This window comes from Cyclospora cayetanensis, unplaced genomic scaffold, assembly GCF_002999335.1.
Source record: "Cyclospora cayetanensis isolate NF1_C8 unplaced genomic scaffold, CcayRef3 CcayRef3_contig_89, whole genome shotgun sequence".
NCBI classification, from domain to species: Eukaryota; Apicomplexa; class Conoidasida; order Eucoccidiorida; family Eimeriidae; genus Cyclospora; species Cyclospora cayetanensis.
The window spans coordinates 74,904-94,169 of NW_020312762.1; the positions used below are offsets into that span (position 1 = coordinate 74,904).

The following is a 19,266-nucleotide window of genomic DNA, read 5'->3' on the forward strand; positions in this document are numbered from 1 at the left end:
TGGCCAAGCCCGTCTGCCTTACGTGTGACTCTTAGGGGCGCATGGCTTAGCCTCTGTTGGCACTTGGAAAGAAACTTCCTCTGTGACTCCCTTCTAGGCGCCTTCCGCCTCCAGCTGCGATTTATTCCCTCGCCTTGGGAAAACACAAAAAAGCCCGTCAAGGGCAGGAGCACCAATAATGAAAGCCGTCTGCTGCCTCTCTGCCTGTCCCTCTCCTCCTGTTTGTGGTAGTGCCTACATCCTGTGTCGCGTAGAGAAGTTCTTACTGTTCTTTTCTCTCAGGTGCTCATCATTGGAGTTGGACGCACTGCATGAAGTACAGTGAGGCTCCCCGATGAGACCATTGCGGCTTCACTCTAGGAAAAGAGCAGCTACTAGTGAGGCGGCACTAGCAAGAGTTTGACGATCGTAGGGATTTCAATGAAAAAGGTGGGATGCGCAGAGACGCCGAGAACGCATGTGCCGCATGCGCTGTGCTTGGCATGGGCGCCTAGTCAAACGCGTGTGTCTCTGAGTCTGCAACGTTGAGAGGCCGAAGCAGCCACTGGCGTTCAAGTGTTCGCTTTTGTGCAAGATGATGGCACAGGCAAAACTGCATAGACGCCATCAGGAAGACGGAACGGTTCAGGCGTGAGAACACAGCGAAACGCTTTCCCGTTACCCTAGAAACTCTAAAGCCCTCGGACTTAATGCAGCAGTAGCAGAAAAGCACTTCAAGAAGCAGGAGGACGATGCCACGCTGGCACCTGAGGCGTGCTGGCTTTTCAGTCTCGCAGTACTTCCCTTTTCGCGGACTTGACAGGCCTGCTGGAACCTCCCTGTTCCTGGGCTGCCTCTCTGCACAGAGTGCATATTTTTCAAAGTGTTTGTACTTTGAAGAAACGTGTGTAGGCCAGTCTCTGGCGCTTAGGTCCGTGGCTGCCCATGGGGGACTGTTTTATGAGGAAACACGGTTTTTAATGCATTAAAGGCCCTATTCGTGCAACTACAGCTACAGAACAAAGTGAATTTCTGCTGTTTCCCCATTAACAGACATACGTAAAGTTGTCTTCCCAGGTCGGCGGCTTGGTTGGCGCTGGAGCCTCGCGTGACGCAGGGGGGCCTTCGACGCTGCTGAGGACGGCTACTTTCGAAGAAAGCAGCGCTGTTTCAGCAAAATAATCCGCGTGTCATGCGCTATTAGCAGTTTCAACAAATCAAGTAGCACACTCACTCCCAATCGGTGTCGGGCAGAAGCGCTGCGTTGAGCCGCTGCCGACGAGCAGCAGCAACAGCAGCAGCAGACGTATAGGGCCCCTGCATGCGAAGAGGGTCGTATGGGCGCTTATGGTGTCTGCAAGAATTTATTTTGCGTGCCCTGGCTGCTTCATGGAAGCAGCGTTGGAGCGACACTGTCGCGGTGTGCGAGCAGCAGCGTCTGTGTGCCTCCCCCCTCTCTTCTCCCCCCTTCTCTTCTCCCCCCTTCTCCCCGTGTATCGGCGAGGAACCTGGTGGGACGAGCGACAAGCGAGCAGGCAGATAGAGAAAGGGGGCAAGGGGTGGCGTCGCAGGAAGGCAACACGCAAGATGTGAATGTGTCGGCCTACACGGCGCAAAACGAGAGGCATGCACATGCGTTGCAACACCACTACATTGCTGCGCCTGCTGCCGTGATAGCTTCTGCAATTGCAGGATTCGCAAGGAACGCGCTCGTACCATATTTTACAGCAGATCGGGGGACCCTTTGCACCACGCTCCCGCCTCATGCATGCACTGTATGGGCAACTGCTCGGCTGCTTACCGGCGAAAGCAGCCGCCGTAGACATCCAGGTACATCTAGAGCTGCCTCCCCAGACGCACCACAATGGATTCCATACAGCAGCAACAGCAACAGCAACAGCAGCAGCAACAACAGCAGCAAGAGCAGCAGCAAGAAAGTGCAGCTTTTGGGAGCAATTGGCCACCTTTGGAATTCCAGAGCAGTGCAAGCAACGACGCCGTTGCTCCCTCAGGTCTAAACGCGGAAGGCCCCCTCTCGAGTCGCACAGCAACAACAGCAACAACAACAGCAGCGAATACAACAACAACAGCAGCGAATACAACAACAACGACGAATACAACAACAGTAGCAGCAGCAGCATCATCATTACCACCATCACCAGCAGCGGGGCGATACACCCTCTCCAGGATAGCAGCCTTAGACATTGATAGCAGCGGCAGTTCCGATGAAGAAGGCGGCACTGGAATACTGCACCGCGTGGGCAGTCTCGGCTCTCAGCTTCGTCCTGTCAGTTCTCTTGAAGGAGAAACGTCGAAAAGAGCGGCAAAAGGCCTTTCTGCTGCTGCCTGCCTCGCGGCACTTGAAGACTCTGACGGCAGCGGAGATGAGGAGTGGCTTCAGTAAGCAGGCAGACGCTGACTGCAGCTCCACCTTCTGCTCATGCAGTGTTGCTGTTGGTTCGGTGTCTGGCGAGTGCTGTGGGGAGTTTCCTGTCTCTTGTATGCTCCTGAACTAACCAGGATGGGCCTATACGACGAAGGTAGAAAAAAAGAAAAGAAAAAAAACCGCTGCTGCTGTGGCAGCACCCTCTTTTCTGCATATATATATATATATTTATATATATTTATATATGTATATATATATAGTCGCAATATGTCGCTCCGGTGCTGCTGCAGCTGCCTTTTTTTTTCTCGCCGACAGGGTATGGCGGGTTGCATGGACACCAGCTGTTGAGGCTGGAATGCATGCATGCATGCATGCGTGTTTCTCAGGGGGCTGCTGCAGTCTGCAGCAGCTGCGCAACAAGCGCAGCACGCCACGCGTATGCCTCCCGACAGTACAGACAGCAGACCTAGCACACCATCGCCTTCGCCGCATCGACCGTTAACTGCTGCACATGCTGCTTCGGCAACAGCTTCGCGTGAAAGCAGCAGCGGGAGTGCGCTGATGCAGCAGGAAGTCGAAAGCCAAAACGACCCCCCCCTAGACTCCTCCCCGCCTCCTGCTGCTTTAGAGTTGCTCGATGCGAACGGAAGTGCCGAGCGTGAAACGGATGCGCAGAAGTCGCTTGCCTCCATGTGCGCAAGAAGGAAGGCTTTATGGGAGTGCAAGGCTCTTGCAAGCCGTGGCGATGCTGCTGTCGTTGCTGCACTGGAGCTTCCGCCTTCCAACGCAGCACCAGGCAACACGGCACTTACAACAGACATCCTGCTGCAGCCTCTCCAGGCAGTCGTGCAGGAGCTTGCTTTGGCCCCTCTTGGCAACGCAGTCTCGCCAGCGGAGGCTGCAGCGGTGGGAGTGTCTGAAGGAGGAAAGGCTGCAGCAGACGGGGGAAGTGCTGCTCTGCCTTTAGAGTCTTCTGCTGTCAGTGGAGGGCAGCACCCTGCATGGGGAGCGCTCCCTCCCTGCAGCACTGGGTAAGCGATTGTTTCGTTTTTTCTCAGCTGATCCAAGCGAATTCACACGCAGCCACAGCCTCGGCAACTGGACAGACTACACACGAGAGGCAGCTGCACACCTACACAGCTACTGTTGGATGGTGGTGCTTGTCGCTCTGTGCGTGTGCCTAGCTAGCTGCATGTTGCGCATCGACGTTGAGTGCGTGTCGCGTCTACACGCCTTGTTTTCGTCCGTCGCTTTGTGATTGCGACTGCGCAGTTTTGCTGCACTGCAGCAAGTGACTCGGTCTGCCGGCGTTATGACTGCTTTCACGCGCACTGGTGACTTTGTGGCGATTGGTACATCTCGAGGAGCTTGCGTGTTGTCTCGACTGATCTCCTCCTTACCTCCGGCAGCAGCAGCTGCTGCTGCTGCTCCCGCTGCGTCTGGATCTGCAGGTGCAGCAGGAGCAGCGAGCAGCGCTGCAGCGGGCAGCAGCGACGTTGCAGCAGCGGCTGCAGCGTTTCGAAAAAGGTTCACTTCATCCCGCTGTCTGCTGAACGCCTCTCTGAGTGCCTCGCATGCATTTCCTTCACCCAAGGAGGGTGCAGGCGCTGTAACTGCCCTTGCCTGCAGCACAGATGGAAGCCTCCTTTTCGTCGCTTACAGGAGTGGTATTGTCGCATGGATGGCCATAACCTCTTCTCAGGAGTCTGCCGATACACCTCAGCAAACGGATGCTCTAACGCAGCAGCAACAGCAGCAACAGCAGCAGCAGCAGCAGCAGCAGTTCTCGCTCCGACTGCTGTGCCTTGCCCGCACGGCGTCTCCCTCGGCTGCTGCTGCAAGCTCATCGCCTCACAGTGCCTCAGCAACGAACCAGGAAGGGCAGCAGCAGCAGCAGCACAGCTGCCTGTGCTCTGTGCGCTTCCTGGAGGGCAGCAGCAGCAGCAGCAGCAGCAGCAGCAGCAGCAGCAGCAGCAGCAGTGCCGGCGGGATCAGCGGGGGAAGTCGAAACTCTAGCACCACTACTACCAGCAGCAGCAGCAACACTACAAGGGGGCCGTTATTACACGGCGGAGGGGTCGGCGCTGTCATTGCTGCCGATGAGACTGGTACTCTCGTGCTGCTGCGACTGCATCGACGACTGCTATCCTATTCAACAGAGGAGCAGCTGCTCGCCACTGGCATTCGCTCGCTTGGTGCGTCTCTTCCTGTGTAGCGACAGCCGGAGAGCCGTCTCTTCTTGAATCCCTCAAACCTTCTCCCCCTCCCTCCCGCGAGAGCAGCGCGCCTATCTGTTGCATGCAGCTCTGCTTTTTTTTGCTGCTGCCGCAGGAGCGCTGCTCGACGTGCGGCCTATGCCAACGCTGTTGCCGCTGCTGCCTGAGTGCAGCTGCACAGCGAGAAAATTTTTCCAGCCTCAAACGCCGCAGCGGCAGGAGCTGGTCGTTGCTGGTGTGGCTTGCAGCAACGCTGTAGTTGTCTTGACGATTGCAAGCAGCGCTCATCTCGCCTATCGCTTGGACGTGTGTGCCCTTCAGTATATTCGCAGCAGAAACACAGACAGCCACTCCGGCTGCTAGAGTCTCTCCGTGCATCGCTGCCTTTTGTCGCGCTCAAAAAGCGGATAGTCCACTGCAGCAGACACCCCTGGCAGTCAAAGCAGCGGCAGCAGCTGGTGCTGGTGCTCCAGAAGCCGAAATCAAATGCGCCGAGCTTGTGAGACGATTGTGCGCATGCAGCTCAGCGAGAAGCCGCATCGGCAACAGCAGCAGCAGCTGCTGATGTTGCAGCAGCAGCAGCAGCCGGAAGTCATGCAGAATTTTCCGTGCATCTCTTGGCTAGCCAGTGCAGACCCTTTGCGCCGCCTCTTCGCGTCTCCTGTCTTGGCGGTTAGCTGATTGACACGAAATTCCGTCGTATGCAGCAGCCTTTCTCGGCAGTAGTAAAGCCCTCGACTGCATCTTTTACTTCGATGAGAAGTGTCGCTCTGCGTCTCTTTCCCGGTGTCTCAGGTTGCGGCTGGCACCTTGTTGCTGCTGCTTCAAGTGCACAGCAACGAGGTCAAGCAGCTCGAGCGTTCCTTCAATCTGTGTGCTGCAGCGCAAGTAAGCGGCACTTCCCAAGGGAAGGGGGAGGGAGAAAGAAAAGGATTGGGAGAGGGAGAATCTGCATGTTTTCGCGTAAGAGAAGCAGCACTACGAAAGCCTCCTACTTTGCGGTAGCATTCCCAGCCAGCCACTAGGCTACATCTCCCCTCCGCATTGTCAGCTTGTGTTGAAATGCATCCTCAGGCACTGGAGACTCTCGAAGACTCCGTGATCTGTGTGTTGCACTCTGCCTCGGTGCTAACCCTCTATCAGCTTGTTCAGCAAGAGTATCCGCAGCAGTCGCTGCAGTTGGTTCTCCTGCAGCACATCGACGTCGGGCATGTCAGGCCCCTTTATTACAGCTTCTCGACCACGTCTGCCATCATGCGAAAGCATCAGCAGCAGCGACAACAGCAGCAGCTGCTGCTGCAGAGACAGCAGCAGCAGATTAAGAATCACTCTGTACGCTCGTTGCAGTCTGAAAGCGCATCTGCTTTTTCAGTTATATCTCTTTTTGGCGGTTGTCGGTGATTGTAGTTGCACATGCGGCTGCCTCAACGCCACCAGCGTCTTGGCATGTCGCTTTTTTGCTAAAAAAAACGGCTTTAAGGAAGCTTCTCTCGCGCCACTCCAGCCGCTGTCGCTCGCCCTGCTGCGCATGCAGGCTTCCTTCGCTGTCGACAGCATGGCGTCTCATGCTTCCGCTAGCCAGGCAGCTGTTGGCTGTTGGGGGGGGGCACACCGCCTTGTTGCGCTGAGCTATGCCAGCACACTCATCGCGTCTCGCAGCAGCAGCACTGCAAGCGCTTGCGCTGCAGAGGATCTGGAGGAGCTGCGTCGCATTTGTCTGCAGCACCAGCAGAAGCAGCAGCATGTTCAGCATGCACCCTGCTGCAGCAGCTGCTGCGCCTGCCTCTGTGCGGTGGCAGAGGCTGCTTCCCGCAATACGTTTCAGATTACGGTAGCTGGACTGGAGGCAAGGCTCTCTCGCGAGTTGCTGCTGCTACTGGGGATAATGATGATGCTGCTGCCGTCAATGGCGATGATGATGCTGCTGCTGTTAATGGGGATAACGATGATGATGCTGCTGCTGATGGGGATAATGATGATGCTGCTGCTGCTGCTAGTGGGGATAATGATACTACTACTACTACTACTACTACTACTACTACTACTGCGGGAGATAATATTGCGGTCCTCTGCTACTCCCCACCCCCCCTTTTGACTCTCCATGTGTCATGTGTGAGAGCGGTGTGTTGGGGGAGGGTGTGGCGATTCGCTGTACAACAGAGGGCTGCGCAGAATTAATGTGTGCAGTCGATTTTTGTGCGACTATCCTCCATCTCATGTTTCCTCCACAGGGAATTCTTGTTCTGGAGCTGCAAAGTGTATTTAGTCTCCTGGGGTTTGCTCTACGCAGCAACCGCCAGGATCTCCCTCTCGCTATTGCTGCAGCAGCGTTGAAAGTATGCTGCCTTTTTTGCATGCTTATTCATGTGAAAGAGATCGAACTTTCCCCCTCCTCCTGCGAGTGCCAGTCTTCCAGATGCTGCTGAGTAGCCTGCCTGCAAGGCTAGACTCTCGTGTATTCTTTTCCTGTCCGTTGTTGTTGGTTCTCTTTTCCTCTGTGCTGATTTTGCCTCAGGGATCTGCGCCTCCCCTGCTGTCTCTTCCCTCTCATCCAGAAGCTCGAAGACTCCTTGCGGAGACAATCCTGCCTCCCTTACTTGCTGCAGCGGCTTCTGCATGCACTGGCAGTGTGCTAGGAGTTTCTGTGCAGGAGGGGCAGCAGCAGCAGCAGCAGCAGCAGCTCCTTGCAGTCGCCTTGGAAGCTGCTAGAGCGCTATCCTGCTGCTTCGACGCGTGCGATCTGCTGCAGACACCCGCACTGCTGCCGCCATTGCTGCTGCAGTGGCTGCTGGAGCAGCAGCAGCTGCAGCATGCACTCTACAACAAGGCTGCAGCCCTCCAGCAGCCGCCTCCGCTGCTGATTGCGGCAGATAAAAGATGCTCCGCTGTGGTGTTCGCGTTGACTACGCGGCAGATACTGCTGCAGAGGCTGCCTGCTTCTGTTCTACCCGACAGTTTGCTCCTGCGGCTGCTATCCTTTTACGAGTCTCAGCTTGAGACCTCTACAGCAGCTGCGTTCGGCAGCGATCCCCACATATCGCCTCCTGCAAAATCTGCCACGAGTGCTATCTTTGCGGCTGTGGATCTTCTAGGGCATGACGCAGTAGGAGAATCTGCGCTGATTCAGTGGCTGCAGCAGCAGCCTCGGACTGCTGGTGTCGATACAGCAGCGCAAGATCGCTTTTCTGCATTTTCGCTGCTGCTAAAGACTGTGTGTGGGGGGACGCCTACTCCCAGAGCTGCCTCTGCTGCTGCTGCTGCCTCTGCTGCTGCTGCTGGATCGAATAATAGCAATACCAGCAGCCGCGGCAAGGATTCTTGTGACGAGAGCGTTGAAAGGAGTTCGACAGCAGCTGCCATGGACGCTGTTGCAGAGTTGCAGCGCATGCGCCAGCTGGTAGAGTCGGTGCTCATCTGTCTAATGCAGCAGCAGCAGCAGCAAACGCCGCCTCAGCTGGATGTACACTCCATGACGCGAGTCGCTTGTGCGCATCGTCTGTGGACAGCAGCAACAACTCTGTTATACCACGGTGAGCCGCAGCGCATTGCATGCGCATGCTCAGCAAGAGGGGGGCAGCAGTAGCTGTAGCGGCTAGTGCGATGTTGCAGCAACGCGCGCAAGCTTGCCTTCGCGATGTTTTTTTCTCAGGATTCTCTGATTCTGTGGCTCCCTTGGAATGGCTGCTCGGGGAGCAGCTTCGCATACAGCGCGTGCTGCAGCAGCAAACACGGCAGTTTTTATGTTCGCCTCTAGAAGCAGCAGCAGAAGCAAACAATCCAGCAGCAGCAGAAGCAGACAGTCCAGCAGCAGCAGCAGCCGCCAGCGCTGCCGTTGCTGCCTTGAAGCGACTGCCCCTATTCGTGGCTGAGGCAGACTGGCAGCTGCTGCAGCTCCATTCGCTCGTTTTGGGGTATCTGGAGTGTATCTTCCAGCGCAAGAGCTTCCCCCTCCACGCTGCAGAGCCGTCTCAGTCTTCACCCGTAGCACTTCCAGGAGGAACTGAGTTTTCGGAAGAAGATCAACAGAGGCTTCAACGCGTGGTGAATTATCTTCTAAGGCGTCAAGGAGCTGCAGCCTCTGCACCGCGTGCCCTCTCCTTTATTTCGCCTCCGTCGTTTCGACACTCACAACACCCCACCAGCGAGCTGCACGAACCACCCCCTGTGTTGCAGCGGCTGCTGCTGCTTTCCAGCAGCAGCTGTGCAGCCTTGCTGGGGAGCTTGCTGCTCCTGCCTCTGCCGCGTGCAGCCTTGGCGCAACAGGCATTTGCAGCAGCTGCTAATGCGGAGTCGAGCTGCTATGAGGCTGGGATGCTGCAGCTGCTGCTGCCTGGCATAGCGGATACACTCACGTCCCTCCACCAGCAGTACACAGAGCACTGCGCCGCAAAGTGCAAACTCACGATCGCGGCTGCAGCGAGCGATTCATTCGAGAGCTCCAGCTGGGCATTGCAGAGTCTGCTGCAGCAGCAGGTCGTGCAAATGCAGCAGCTGCATGCGGGGATGTGGCAGCTTCTGACCGTTGCTGCGTGCTGCTGCACGCAGCAGCGACTGATCCACGATGAACAGCTGCTGGTGCAGCTGACGCGCTTCCTCGTCTCCGGGCACCCATGCAGTCTGCTGCTCCTGAAGGCATGCAGTAGCGGCATGTGGAGTGATGAACTCGAGACAGAAATGACGCAGCTGCTGCTGGATGGCGCGCTTCATGAGCCGGGTATGGCAGTTGATCTGAGCAGCAGAGGCACTACAGCAGCCAGAAATCCTGCTGCATGTCTCTGGACCCCTCGGCAGAGGGAGAGACTGCTGGTTCGGCTCATCGAGAACGTTGCTGCCTCAGCAGCAGAAGCAGCAGCAGCTAGAGAAGACGCCAGCGTACTAGCGCAAGTGCGCGCTGCAGTTGCTCCTCTGCAGCAGCAGCAACAGCTGCTCGCAGCCAGCGGGCTGTATGCTGCAGCCGCGCGGCTCTTTGAGGTCAATGGGGCCTATGATGACTTTCTCGGCTGCTTTCTTCTCACTCATACCCAACAGCAGCAGCAGCAGTCGGAGCAGCAGTCGGAGCAGCAACAGCACCAGCAGCAGCAGCACCTGTGTGCAGCACCAGAGCCTTGCTGCACCTCTCCAGCCGTGTCTTTATCCTGGCTCCAGGACGGCCCAGCGGATGTTTTTGTGGAAATACAGAGTCTCCTTTGCAGCAGCAACTGCAGCAGCAACTGCAGCAACTCGGAGGCAGGCACATCTGGTTGTAGCAGCGGCAGCAAACGTTCGTGGGGTATCTGGAGGCTGCGCCTGTTTGACAGCCCAACTTTTGCCAAGGCTGTCTGCCGCTTGTTGCCACACCTTCTGTCGCTAAATCCTGATCGCACGGGAAGCCTTATTACCGCTTTGCTAGAGGCTGGCGCGGGAGTGCAAGACGAGACTCAGCAGCTGCAGCACGCCTCTGAGCTGCTGAGGCTTTTAGAAGGCAGTCCTGAGCTGCAGGTGCAGCTGCTTGATCAGCTCCTTCTGCCTCTCGATAGCAACGGCAGCAAGCGAATTTACACACGCTACTTCACTTCCCCACAAGGTTACGCCAAGTTTTTGCAAGCCGAACTTCCCAGGCAAGTGCCGCTTGCAGCAGCGCCGCTTGCCGCAGAGAACTAGCATCGCCATGAGAGACGGCCCTTCACGCCTACAATGCACGAGCGACAGGATCATGCAGACTTATACTGAGTGTGCAGCGTTTCGCGCTCATCGATTCGTGAACAAGATGCGTGATTGCTGCCGCTGCTGCAGATATTTCTCCCTCCTCTGTGAGGTGGACCCCTCAAGAGCTGCGGCTGCACTGCAGCGGCTGTTGCCTCCGGATACGGCAGTGCCTCGCCCCTTGATGGATTCGCTGCTTCGCCTTGCAAAGGAATACAAGGCAATTGAAGCGTCCGCCACTCTCTTGGAGCTCAGCGGAGCAGTTGAGGTACGCCGTCTACGCCGCTCCATCTGCCGGCTTGCTCCTGCTACTGCTGCTGCCCGTCTCCTCCGATTCCTGTCTCCGAGGAGGAGAGCCTTGCGTCTTCGAGCGGCGCTTCGCGCAAGCGTGATGCGTGTTATCTTGTCTGTCTGTACATGTGTGTGTGTGTGTGCACCTGTTGCAGGGAACTCTGCGCTTGCTGGAGAGCTCCTTCACGGAAGTCTTGGAGGATTTCTGTGTGGCCTTTCGCGCGGCAAACTTCCCCGTAGCACCACTGCTACGCTGTCTCCGTCGGCGAGGCGACGTTGAACTCGCATTGCTTGCACCTTGTACGAAGTCTGCAGCCCCAAGTGTCTACATGCAGCACTGCCTCCTTCCTGCCCGCGGCGGGATGCATGCAGCGACTGGCGTCTGCGACGCTGGCAGGCAATGCGCGTCAACGAGAGGAGGCCCTTCCTCAGGATCAGCAGAAGCAGCAACAGCAAAAGCAGCAGCCGCAGGAGGGGGTTCAGCGGGAGACAGCTGGTGGGGAGACTGCAGGGAGCTGGCAGCAGTTTTCACTGTCTTGCATGCTGCAGACCGCGTGTGCCGCAGCAGCGGCCACTCACTGACACCCCGCAGGCGCCAGCAGCTGTGGAGACACCTTGCTAAGCAGACAGTGAAGGCTTATGAGGCGAATCCTTTGATTCGGCACTTCTTCGAGAATCAGCTGCACCCAGAAGGCCGCTCAGAGAAGCAGGCAAACGGATCTGCGCCAGCGGCAGCACCTCCCACTGCTGCTCTGGTTACTTTTCATAACGTGGCAGCTTCTTCTTCTTCTCTTTGTGGGGGTGGAAGACCGCAGCAATCGCTACGCTGTACTTTATACACAGTCGTGCTGGGAGAGGTGTTGGCTTCTGTGCTGCGCTGCTACACTTCCTGCACAACGAGCTGCAGCAGCAGCTTGGAGCGAAGAGCATGTTACCCGACAGAAGCAGCCGCCGCAGCTGCTGCTCTGAGTGACCTCTCCGAAGGCGTCCCCGATGCGCACATTGCAGTGCTAAAGCAGGCACTTGTGGGTGGCATTGCTGGTGTTTTTCTGCGGCTCTGCTCTTCTGACTTCTCCCCTCGCCCTCTTCTTCTGCGCTCTGGCCGTTATCTTGCTGGTGCACAAACTCCTGGGGTGTTGCGAGTTCGAAGAGAATCCTGCACATTCTTTAGAAGCTGCAGCCCAGCTGCCGTTGCCACGCTGCTCAAGCGGCGTGACTGGCGCCACGTGGGAAAGCTGCCTTCATGCATGAACAGGGCGCACCCCACTGAACACCGTTCCCTCACTGCCTTCCCCTGCTCCGTTGTATTGCGATAAGGCTGCTGCTGCTGCTGCCTCTGTGCTCAGGGTGAGCTGCTGTGTCACATTGAGCGAGATCGCTCGTTCGTTGCTGGAGTCGCTGACTCTGCAGCAGAAGACAGCCACGCGCTGCTGAGACTGCTGGTAGATCACCGCTGGAGAGGCCTCCCTGTGCGCCTTTCGGGAGGCAGGGGAGGCAAGGCAAGACAATGTTCGCTGTGCATAGCCTGTGGAGGTCCCTTACTCCTTCCACCCCCCAGTGCTGCCTCCGTCACTCCTGGCTGCAGCGGCGTCAACAGCAGCAACAGCAACAAGAAGTGGGCTATTGCTGCTTTCCCATGTTCGCACCTGTATCATAAGGCCTGCCTCTCAGACTGCTTCCGCTGCCGACTGTGTGCCTCCTTCCAGCGTCCCCCCATTAAACAGAGCAGCGGCACTTCTTGATCATTCTGTTTCCACTCTCGGGAGTGTTTGTTAGAAGAGGCCCACACGGGCTGTCATCAGGTCCGACTATTGGCTCATCCAGGAAGTGGCGACGCATTTTCTCTGCTGCTGCCTCCTCAGTGGAGGCAAACAACCGATCGACTTTTAGCATGCGTATATATATATCTGCCTAGGGGCTGTGTTTCTTTCTCATCGTTTTATTGGCTGCTCTGTTCTATAGGCAGACTAATGCAGGGATTCTGCCTCCCTGGTTTACACGTAGGTAACTGGATAGATAGCCCTTAAAAGGCGACACGGAGGCAGAATAGGCGTTAGAGAGAAGAAGATTCTGCAGTTGCAAGAAAGTTTTCATGTCAACAAACGCTAGGACAGCTCAGGGCTGAGGACGCGCCAGGCGCTTCCCTCGACTGAAAAGGAGCCGTACGGCGAGTCAGACGCAACGTGTGCTTTAGCGTTTGATAATGCAAGGAAACCCCTCAAAATAAAGCTACTCTTTGATATTTACGGCTAAATAAAGAAGGCTGCCGCAAGCTACGTGCTACATGAAGGCGTCTGCAGCCCATAGTTGTCTGTGTACACCACTTCCTAGGTGTGAGTTGTACTGCTGAGGCCTACTACCTCCAAGCACTCGTAAGCAAGTGAGTGTGAAGAGGAATATGGTGCTCGCACCGCGTTCCAGCAGTTTGTCCATATAGCTGCAGTAGCGGAGCTAAAGTTAAAATTTAGGCATGTACCGAGCGTGTGGTGTAGCTACACCTGCACTGCAGTTGCTGCCGAGCAAGATGACACCTATGCACTCAAAGAAAAGGTGCTGCATTCAACTGCTCACAGTGAGCACAACAGTTTGCGAAGGCCCAGAGCGCTAAGAGAGTGCAGCTTTGTGCGCCATAGCGGTCCTTCCCTTCCATATTATCGTGGAAGGAGGGCAATGAATGAGAGGGGGAATCTGAGAGGATACATTAAACAACTTCATCGTAGGATTTAATAGCGCTTTGGCGTACGATTCTTCCTATAGAAGCACACAAACGGGCGTTAGGCCTGAAAGCACGGCAATGGTTCAATGCAGCCTCCTCCAAGTTCATGCAATGGGAGCGAATGCAGTGGGGTACAAACGTTCGAGTTCACAATACCATATTTGATGTCGTTAGGTCCAAACCACTCACGAATCCATCATTTCGCCATCGTTTTGGCAAGCGCTTCTTGACAGAATACCCCCATAAAGTTAATTAAGCTGACAGCGGTGCAACACCCACTTGCATAGAAGGCCTCCCTGCAGGCCGAAGAAAATGGTGTAAACCAAAAACTCACTGAATGCTATCACTTCGCCTCCCACACAGTGCATTCAGTACTGCAGGCCAGCAAATCATATTAGCCACACATAGATGAGCTGACTGTGGGCAGTATGTCGCCAATGTGGAAAAGCATAATAACTGGTCGCTGTGGATCCCAAAGTTAAGACATACTAGTGTTACTTGTATTGTGCATGCTCGTAAGAGAAGCGCAACAATGTGGGTTCTATTTATGTAAAGCAAGGCAAGTCCGTGGGGCGATTACGTTAATACAAGTCCATCTTTAGCTGCTCGTGCGTACTCTGGAGTCTGCCCACTGCGTGCTCCCAGGCTATTCTTGCATAAGCCAAAAGATTTCGAATATTACAGTAGTGGGATATATGCTTCTTCTAACGTTACCATACGCTCCAGGCTACCGGGGTTAAAGCTCAGCATTTAAATCGCACCTCCAGTTGCTTTCTTCGCACTTGAATGCCCTCTCTAACTACTAACGCCTAATGCACCAGGTGCTCTGGACGCCCATAGTCTATCAGGACCTGTGGTTCCTAAAACGGATTAGTGCAGATGCATTCTCGTCTAAATCATAAGCAAACACGTTTTTGTGTGATACAATCGCGAGGAATGCTACAACTCCAGACTGGGTTGTGATTGTGTGTCAGTCCCCTTGTTAAACTCAACAACGAAGTTGTGCTATGGAGCAAGTGAAAAATTTGCTTTTTCACTGAGCTGCCTGTGGCTGAAGCTTCACATTCGCACACCGGGCCGAGGGCGAATCTAGTACCACGACCCCTCAACCTGCCTTGCAAGCAATGGTGCATGCAGGTAATTATTGATGAGGGAGCAGTCATTTAGTGCAAAACTTCGCACACATTTGGCTGTTCTCTTGAAGTACTGAATCGCTTTCAGTAATGCACGCCCTTCATGTATGCGTGTGAATATATCAATAAGCACCAACTAAAGAAGTGCTGGCGCCTGAAGAATCATTAAGTCCTTTAGAATCACTTGTGACCCTCATCAGTAGCCTGAAAGCTACAATACAATGCACTATCGCCAAAGCCATATCCTTGACAAATGCGAGCCTCAAAGAGCAACTCGGGCCCTAAATAGCTCCAGCTGTTGATCTGGCGGTAAGCTCAAGGTCCTCTCGCACGATGAATGCGGACATGTTGAGAGCCAGACAGGTGCAGTTCCCATGATAGTCGTGAGCAGCCATGCATATAACCAGCACTTTAATCCTCTATCAATTGTACGAAATTTGAAAGCCCCTGGCTTTATTCTGCGAAATGCTCGGCAGGCTGAAATATTGCTGGCTCTTTTCGCCATTCCTAATCTACGCGTATGGGGCATCCTTTTAGGGTCCGCTCAGCAGATTGCTTCGGAGTCTGGTGAGCTCCTGTAATCCCCAGTGAGCAGCCAAAATGTGTCTATAATACAATAGAAAGGCGGAACCAAGTATTGTCCTTCAGCATGGCGTTTCTGCTTTTCACCACGCACAGCCAAGAATCCTTTGTTCTCCGTGACCCACAGCCAGCCTACTGCTTTGCAAACTAGCGGGATTTAAGAATTTTATTTCCTGACAAAAGTCTTTAGGCGCTCAAGCATTGCTTCTAGAAAGTACTTAAGGCTGCATGGGCTGAGGAGGGCTCACAGACTTCTTCATACCACCATGCCAAGCTCACGAACTTCAAAAAGGCAAAACCCCTTAACACAATCGACCCTAATAATATCATTAAGTGAACACTTTTTTTTAAAAAGCGTTGAATTGTTTGCTTCATTTAGTAAGATTCTGGAACCTACTATCCCAAGGGCAAAGAGACCATGACCACTTTGCCAGCAATGAAAGCCGATGAAGGCTCCAAATTCCACCCTTAGAAAAAGCTCCCAAAAGCATTTGACTGAATATACCATGAGCATTAGTGTTGGACTGCTGAATGTCAGTATTTACGTCGCTTTCGACGGACGCAGCAATGTGCCCTTTCCATGCTCCAGCTCCGTCGCGGCTCAGCAAGTTGGTCAATCATTCTTCATTGATCTCTGAAGGCTTTATAGAGTCCTCATAAGTATGAGCACTCATGGGGAGTCAGTGCTCATAAGTGCGCTTTGGAGCGTACCTTCATGGCCCGCCTACACATTGACCCTTATATGACCACTGGGTATCACCTTGAGGCAGATGGGCAGACAGAGTGTACCAACTGCACCCTTCTGCATTATTTGCGACTACTTGCTCTCGCGTATCCAATTGATTGGCATGATAGTTTTTCCTTGTGCTTAACAGGCATCGAATAGAGCAGTACACTCGACTAACCCTTTGCTCTTTTTCATCTCTGGTCTACACTGAGGAGCTCCTTTCCGATCGGGGCCAGGCAGGGTGGTTCAAGGAGAGCATCCACCCTTAGCAGCAGAGAGATTCAAAAGACCAGCTGGTTGGTGCATGCAAGTACATGCCCAAAGTTCACGAAAATTAAGCATGGAATATTGTTAAGTGGTGGTGAGCTATGTGTTTCAAGCCTGGAAAATTAGTCCTGGTGGACCGGCAGGCTTTACGAAATGCACCCGAAGATTGCCAAAAGAAGCTTGTGGCTAGGTGGTTAGCATCATGTGACATCCACTCACAGCTACTCAATCTATCTATTAGTTGGACGTTCCACAGAGCCGTCAGTACAGCCTTCCTAAAGAAGTCCCGACTCTATCCGAAGTATTCTCAGACTGTGCCGCCCCGGCAAGTAACCCATGTAGCGGGGAAGGATCCACAGGAGGCATTTAAGGTGCTCTATTCTTTGGCTATTGAGCACTGAGAACACAGAGACGTTCTAGTGAAACGGGCTGGGTAACAGCAGCCACAGTGGATGACGGAGGAGCAGTTGCGGGGCTTGTTGCATGCGGGGGTTTGGGTGACATCGCTGATAGCCATGGCCATACTCCTTGTTATCCTTGGTGATTGCCCTTTCCCAGCGCATGCTCTGCCTAAAGTAGCTGCTGTTGTCTACGGCTTTTGCTAGGAAAACACGAGTAATTATTGTTTAGGTGCTTTACACTAAGGCTTGTGCGCATACTTCCTCCGGTATGCTGGCCATAAATTCTTCCTAGTGCCTCTTTTGGAGCGTAGAAATCGACCATGTTGCATGCACCTGCTGCGTGTATATGCAAAGGCTGCTTATTGAGGGACCACTAGGTCATGCTCTAATTCCCTGTACAAAAACTACTTGTCTTCTGGTTTCTCTTGGCAGGAGCTCCCCACATATCAGTCCTCCGACAAGAAGCCACCATCTTACTCGAATCGTGCTGATTTGGCTTCTTGTTTTATTTTTGCTAGTCTGTGTCATTAGTGTTCTCTATTTCACCTTAGCGGTTTTGCATTCTCATTTGCACTAGGCTTACCATTTTTGTGGGCGTGGGGAGCAACGACATAGCGGGAAATCATCTGCTGTCCTGTATACAGTTGATCTTAATGTACAGGTCTGGAACACGAATGGCGTGTGCTTCAGATCGGGGTAAGATGCAGCGGGTAAAGCTACCCCTAAACACTAGTGCACTTGTTATGTTATATTTGTGTTGGTCACAGATTGTGTAGATGGCTTGCCTATTTGCTATTTTTAAAAGGAACATTTACTCGATGCAAAAACACTCAATGTTGGGTGCACGCGGGCTAGATGCTTTGTGCAACTAGCTGTAGGTGCTCGATGTGCTTGGATGGTGCAGCTACATCCACTGTAGCTGTCCTTCTCCCTATACGTCGGGACTAAGAGGCAAGCAGGCAGAGGAATGTGGGAGCTTTCTGAAATAGGACCTTATAGCGCTCTATCAAGTTCGTAGTGGGTCTGGAGTTGAGTTTCACCTGCAAAGACCTTCGATGCACAAGGGTCACATTTTTCTCTTGGTCCATGAGTGTCTGGAGTTATTTTCCTGCGGAAAAGATGGACGGTAACACTGCTCGCTTGCTTGCAATTTCACTGTGGCAGTACAGTGCAGCAGACACCAGCTACTTGGCTCCACTGGATATCCCTACGATTGTCCTGCGGTTCCTTTCGTCAGCGCTCACCAGGCTCAGCTCATTATTCTATCTTGTGCTTGGCGAGTCCTTGGAGCAAGTAAGCGGGAAAGCACGAAAATACGTTAAGCAAACGAATACAAACAGAGGCGAACGAAAAGTAACAAAAGACACGCACAGCAGAAAGCAGTGCAATGCAAGGGACAGCAGCAACCGAACTCGACCTCAGCCCCACAACGCTCACTTATTCGGGATCTCTCAAGCTATGCAGCGATTTTGAGAACAATCTTGGCTTAGTTGAAACAAATACCAGTCACCTGCCTAGGTGGCTGTGTCATTCGCCGGCTTTCCTGCTCGTTGTCTAGCTAGTCCTAGGGCAGTTAACTCCCTTGTGTTCTGCTTTGAATTTTGCATTTGCTGTTCATTTGTTGCCTTCCCTGCATGTGAGCTTTCTATTAACGAATCTTTTTATTCAGAAGATGCTGGGTGGTCTCAAAGTACGGGGCCTTTCTGCCGCTTTGCCAGCATGTTGCCTGTGCCTCATTTCTTCTTGCTACTGCATCCCCAGATAAACAGCAGCAAAAAGTACAGAAGTGTAACTCACAGGAAGAAGAAGCAGCAACAGAAGAGTCACGGGAAGGAACAGCAGCATCAGGGCAGCATAGCAGTGGTGATTCGGATGGTCCAATATTGACTGAAGGAAATGACGAGCTACTCGAGGCCGCTTGGAACATTTTAAGAGTATTAGCCAGAAGATACACAAACATCATTCATTAATCAAAAAGGTTGTTATTGCTAAGGTCGTCGTTCTTGTACTACTACACTTGTCTTACCTTCACTACATAAATTTTCAAAGGCCAGAGTCTACCCACGGAGAGTGCACATGAGGTTAGCGAACTGCCTTTTATCTTATAGACCAAGGAATCAAGTATAGCTTTACGTCAGTGTCCGGTTCCAGTTCTTCCTCAAAGCTTTTCTCCTCAGGAGCTACCGGAAAGAATTGCCGAACTGCTTCCTCAGAATAGCGGTTTGTTTGTTTTCGATTTGAGGGTTGAAGCCACGGGATTTGCAGGTTGCATCTAGCTGCTATGAGATCATTTTAAGACATATTTTTGATAAGTGTACTACTTTTCGTTTTTCCATACTACTAATCATTTATGGGACTCCTTGCCTTGTCCCGTTGGCCACCCAGCACCCAATGTTTGTGTGTCTCCATGTATTTCCCCCATGTAGCACTGCACTCAGTGCGACTTGTGTGTGTCGTTTCTGTCTTTTCTGTCTAATGCGCAGAAACATTCTCAATACTCAACACACAGCACTTGCCTATTTTCTCTCCTATTAAAACAGTGAGGCAAAGTAATCGGGTTTTTTCTCCCCTTCCACTGGAGTGCCTGCTTCGGAATTTGCTCCCTTAGACACCTCCTCGCATTCCCCTTCCATATCCACCAGCAGTGTCTGCAGTGCCTTGAATTTTCCCCCTTAGTTTCTCATCAGGGGCAGTATTGACGTCGAATATGTTGCTTTTATGGAACTCAAGAGCATTAGGTGATCACGGAGTAAATCTCATGTTTTATGAGTCAGGGAAACAAACATTTCTGTTTCCATGTCAATTTACATGAGTTGAGTTTCTAACGTTGTTGTTCACGGGTTACTTGTCTTCCTTCTCTACCCTGTGGTGCTTCCTCCGTGTCCT

At 53.3% G+C, this 19,266-nt stretch overlaps 1 protein-coding gene across 1 annotated transcript; it reads left to right on the plus strand.

Annotated features, from left to right (window-relative positions):
* The first annotated feature begins 1,843 nt into the window (after positions 1–1,843).
* Positions 1,844–9,460, plus strand: LOC34619221 (AF4/FMR2 family member 4). The gene is made up of 6 exons (XM_026335989.1): positions 1,844–2,018; positions 2,214–2,379; positions 2,752–3,396; positions 3,638–4,359; positions 4,697–4,889; positions 9,403–9,460. Exons 1-6 carry the CDS (start codon positions 1,844–1,846, stop codon positions 9,458–9,460), a joined length of 1,959 nt encoding a protein of 652 aa, XP_026191774.1.
* Positions 9,461–19,266: the final 9,806 nt, after the last annotated feature.

What these genes read in the sequence shown, in the direction of transcription:
- LOC34619221 (XM_026335989.1), top strand. Translation starts at nt 1,844, where the DNA reads ATGGATTCCATACAGCAGCAACAGCAACAGCAACAGCAGCAGCAACAA. An exon ending in CGCGGAAGGCCCCCTCTCGA is followed by an intron (nt 2,019 to 2,213) that starts GTCGCACAGCAA and finishes CCGATGAAGAAG; the next exon opens with GCGGCACTGGAATACTGCAC. An exon ending in GGAGATGAGGAGTGGCTTCA is followed by an intron (nt 2,380 to 2,751) that starts GTAAGCAGGCAG and finishes CGTGTTTCTCAG; the next exon opens with GGGGCTGCTGCAGTCTGCAG.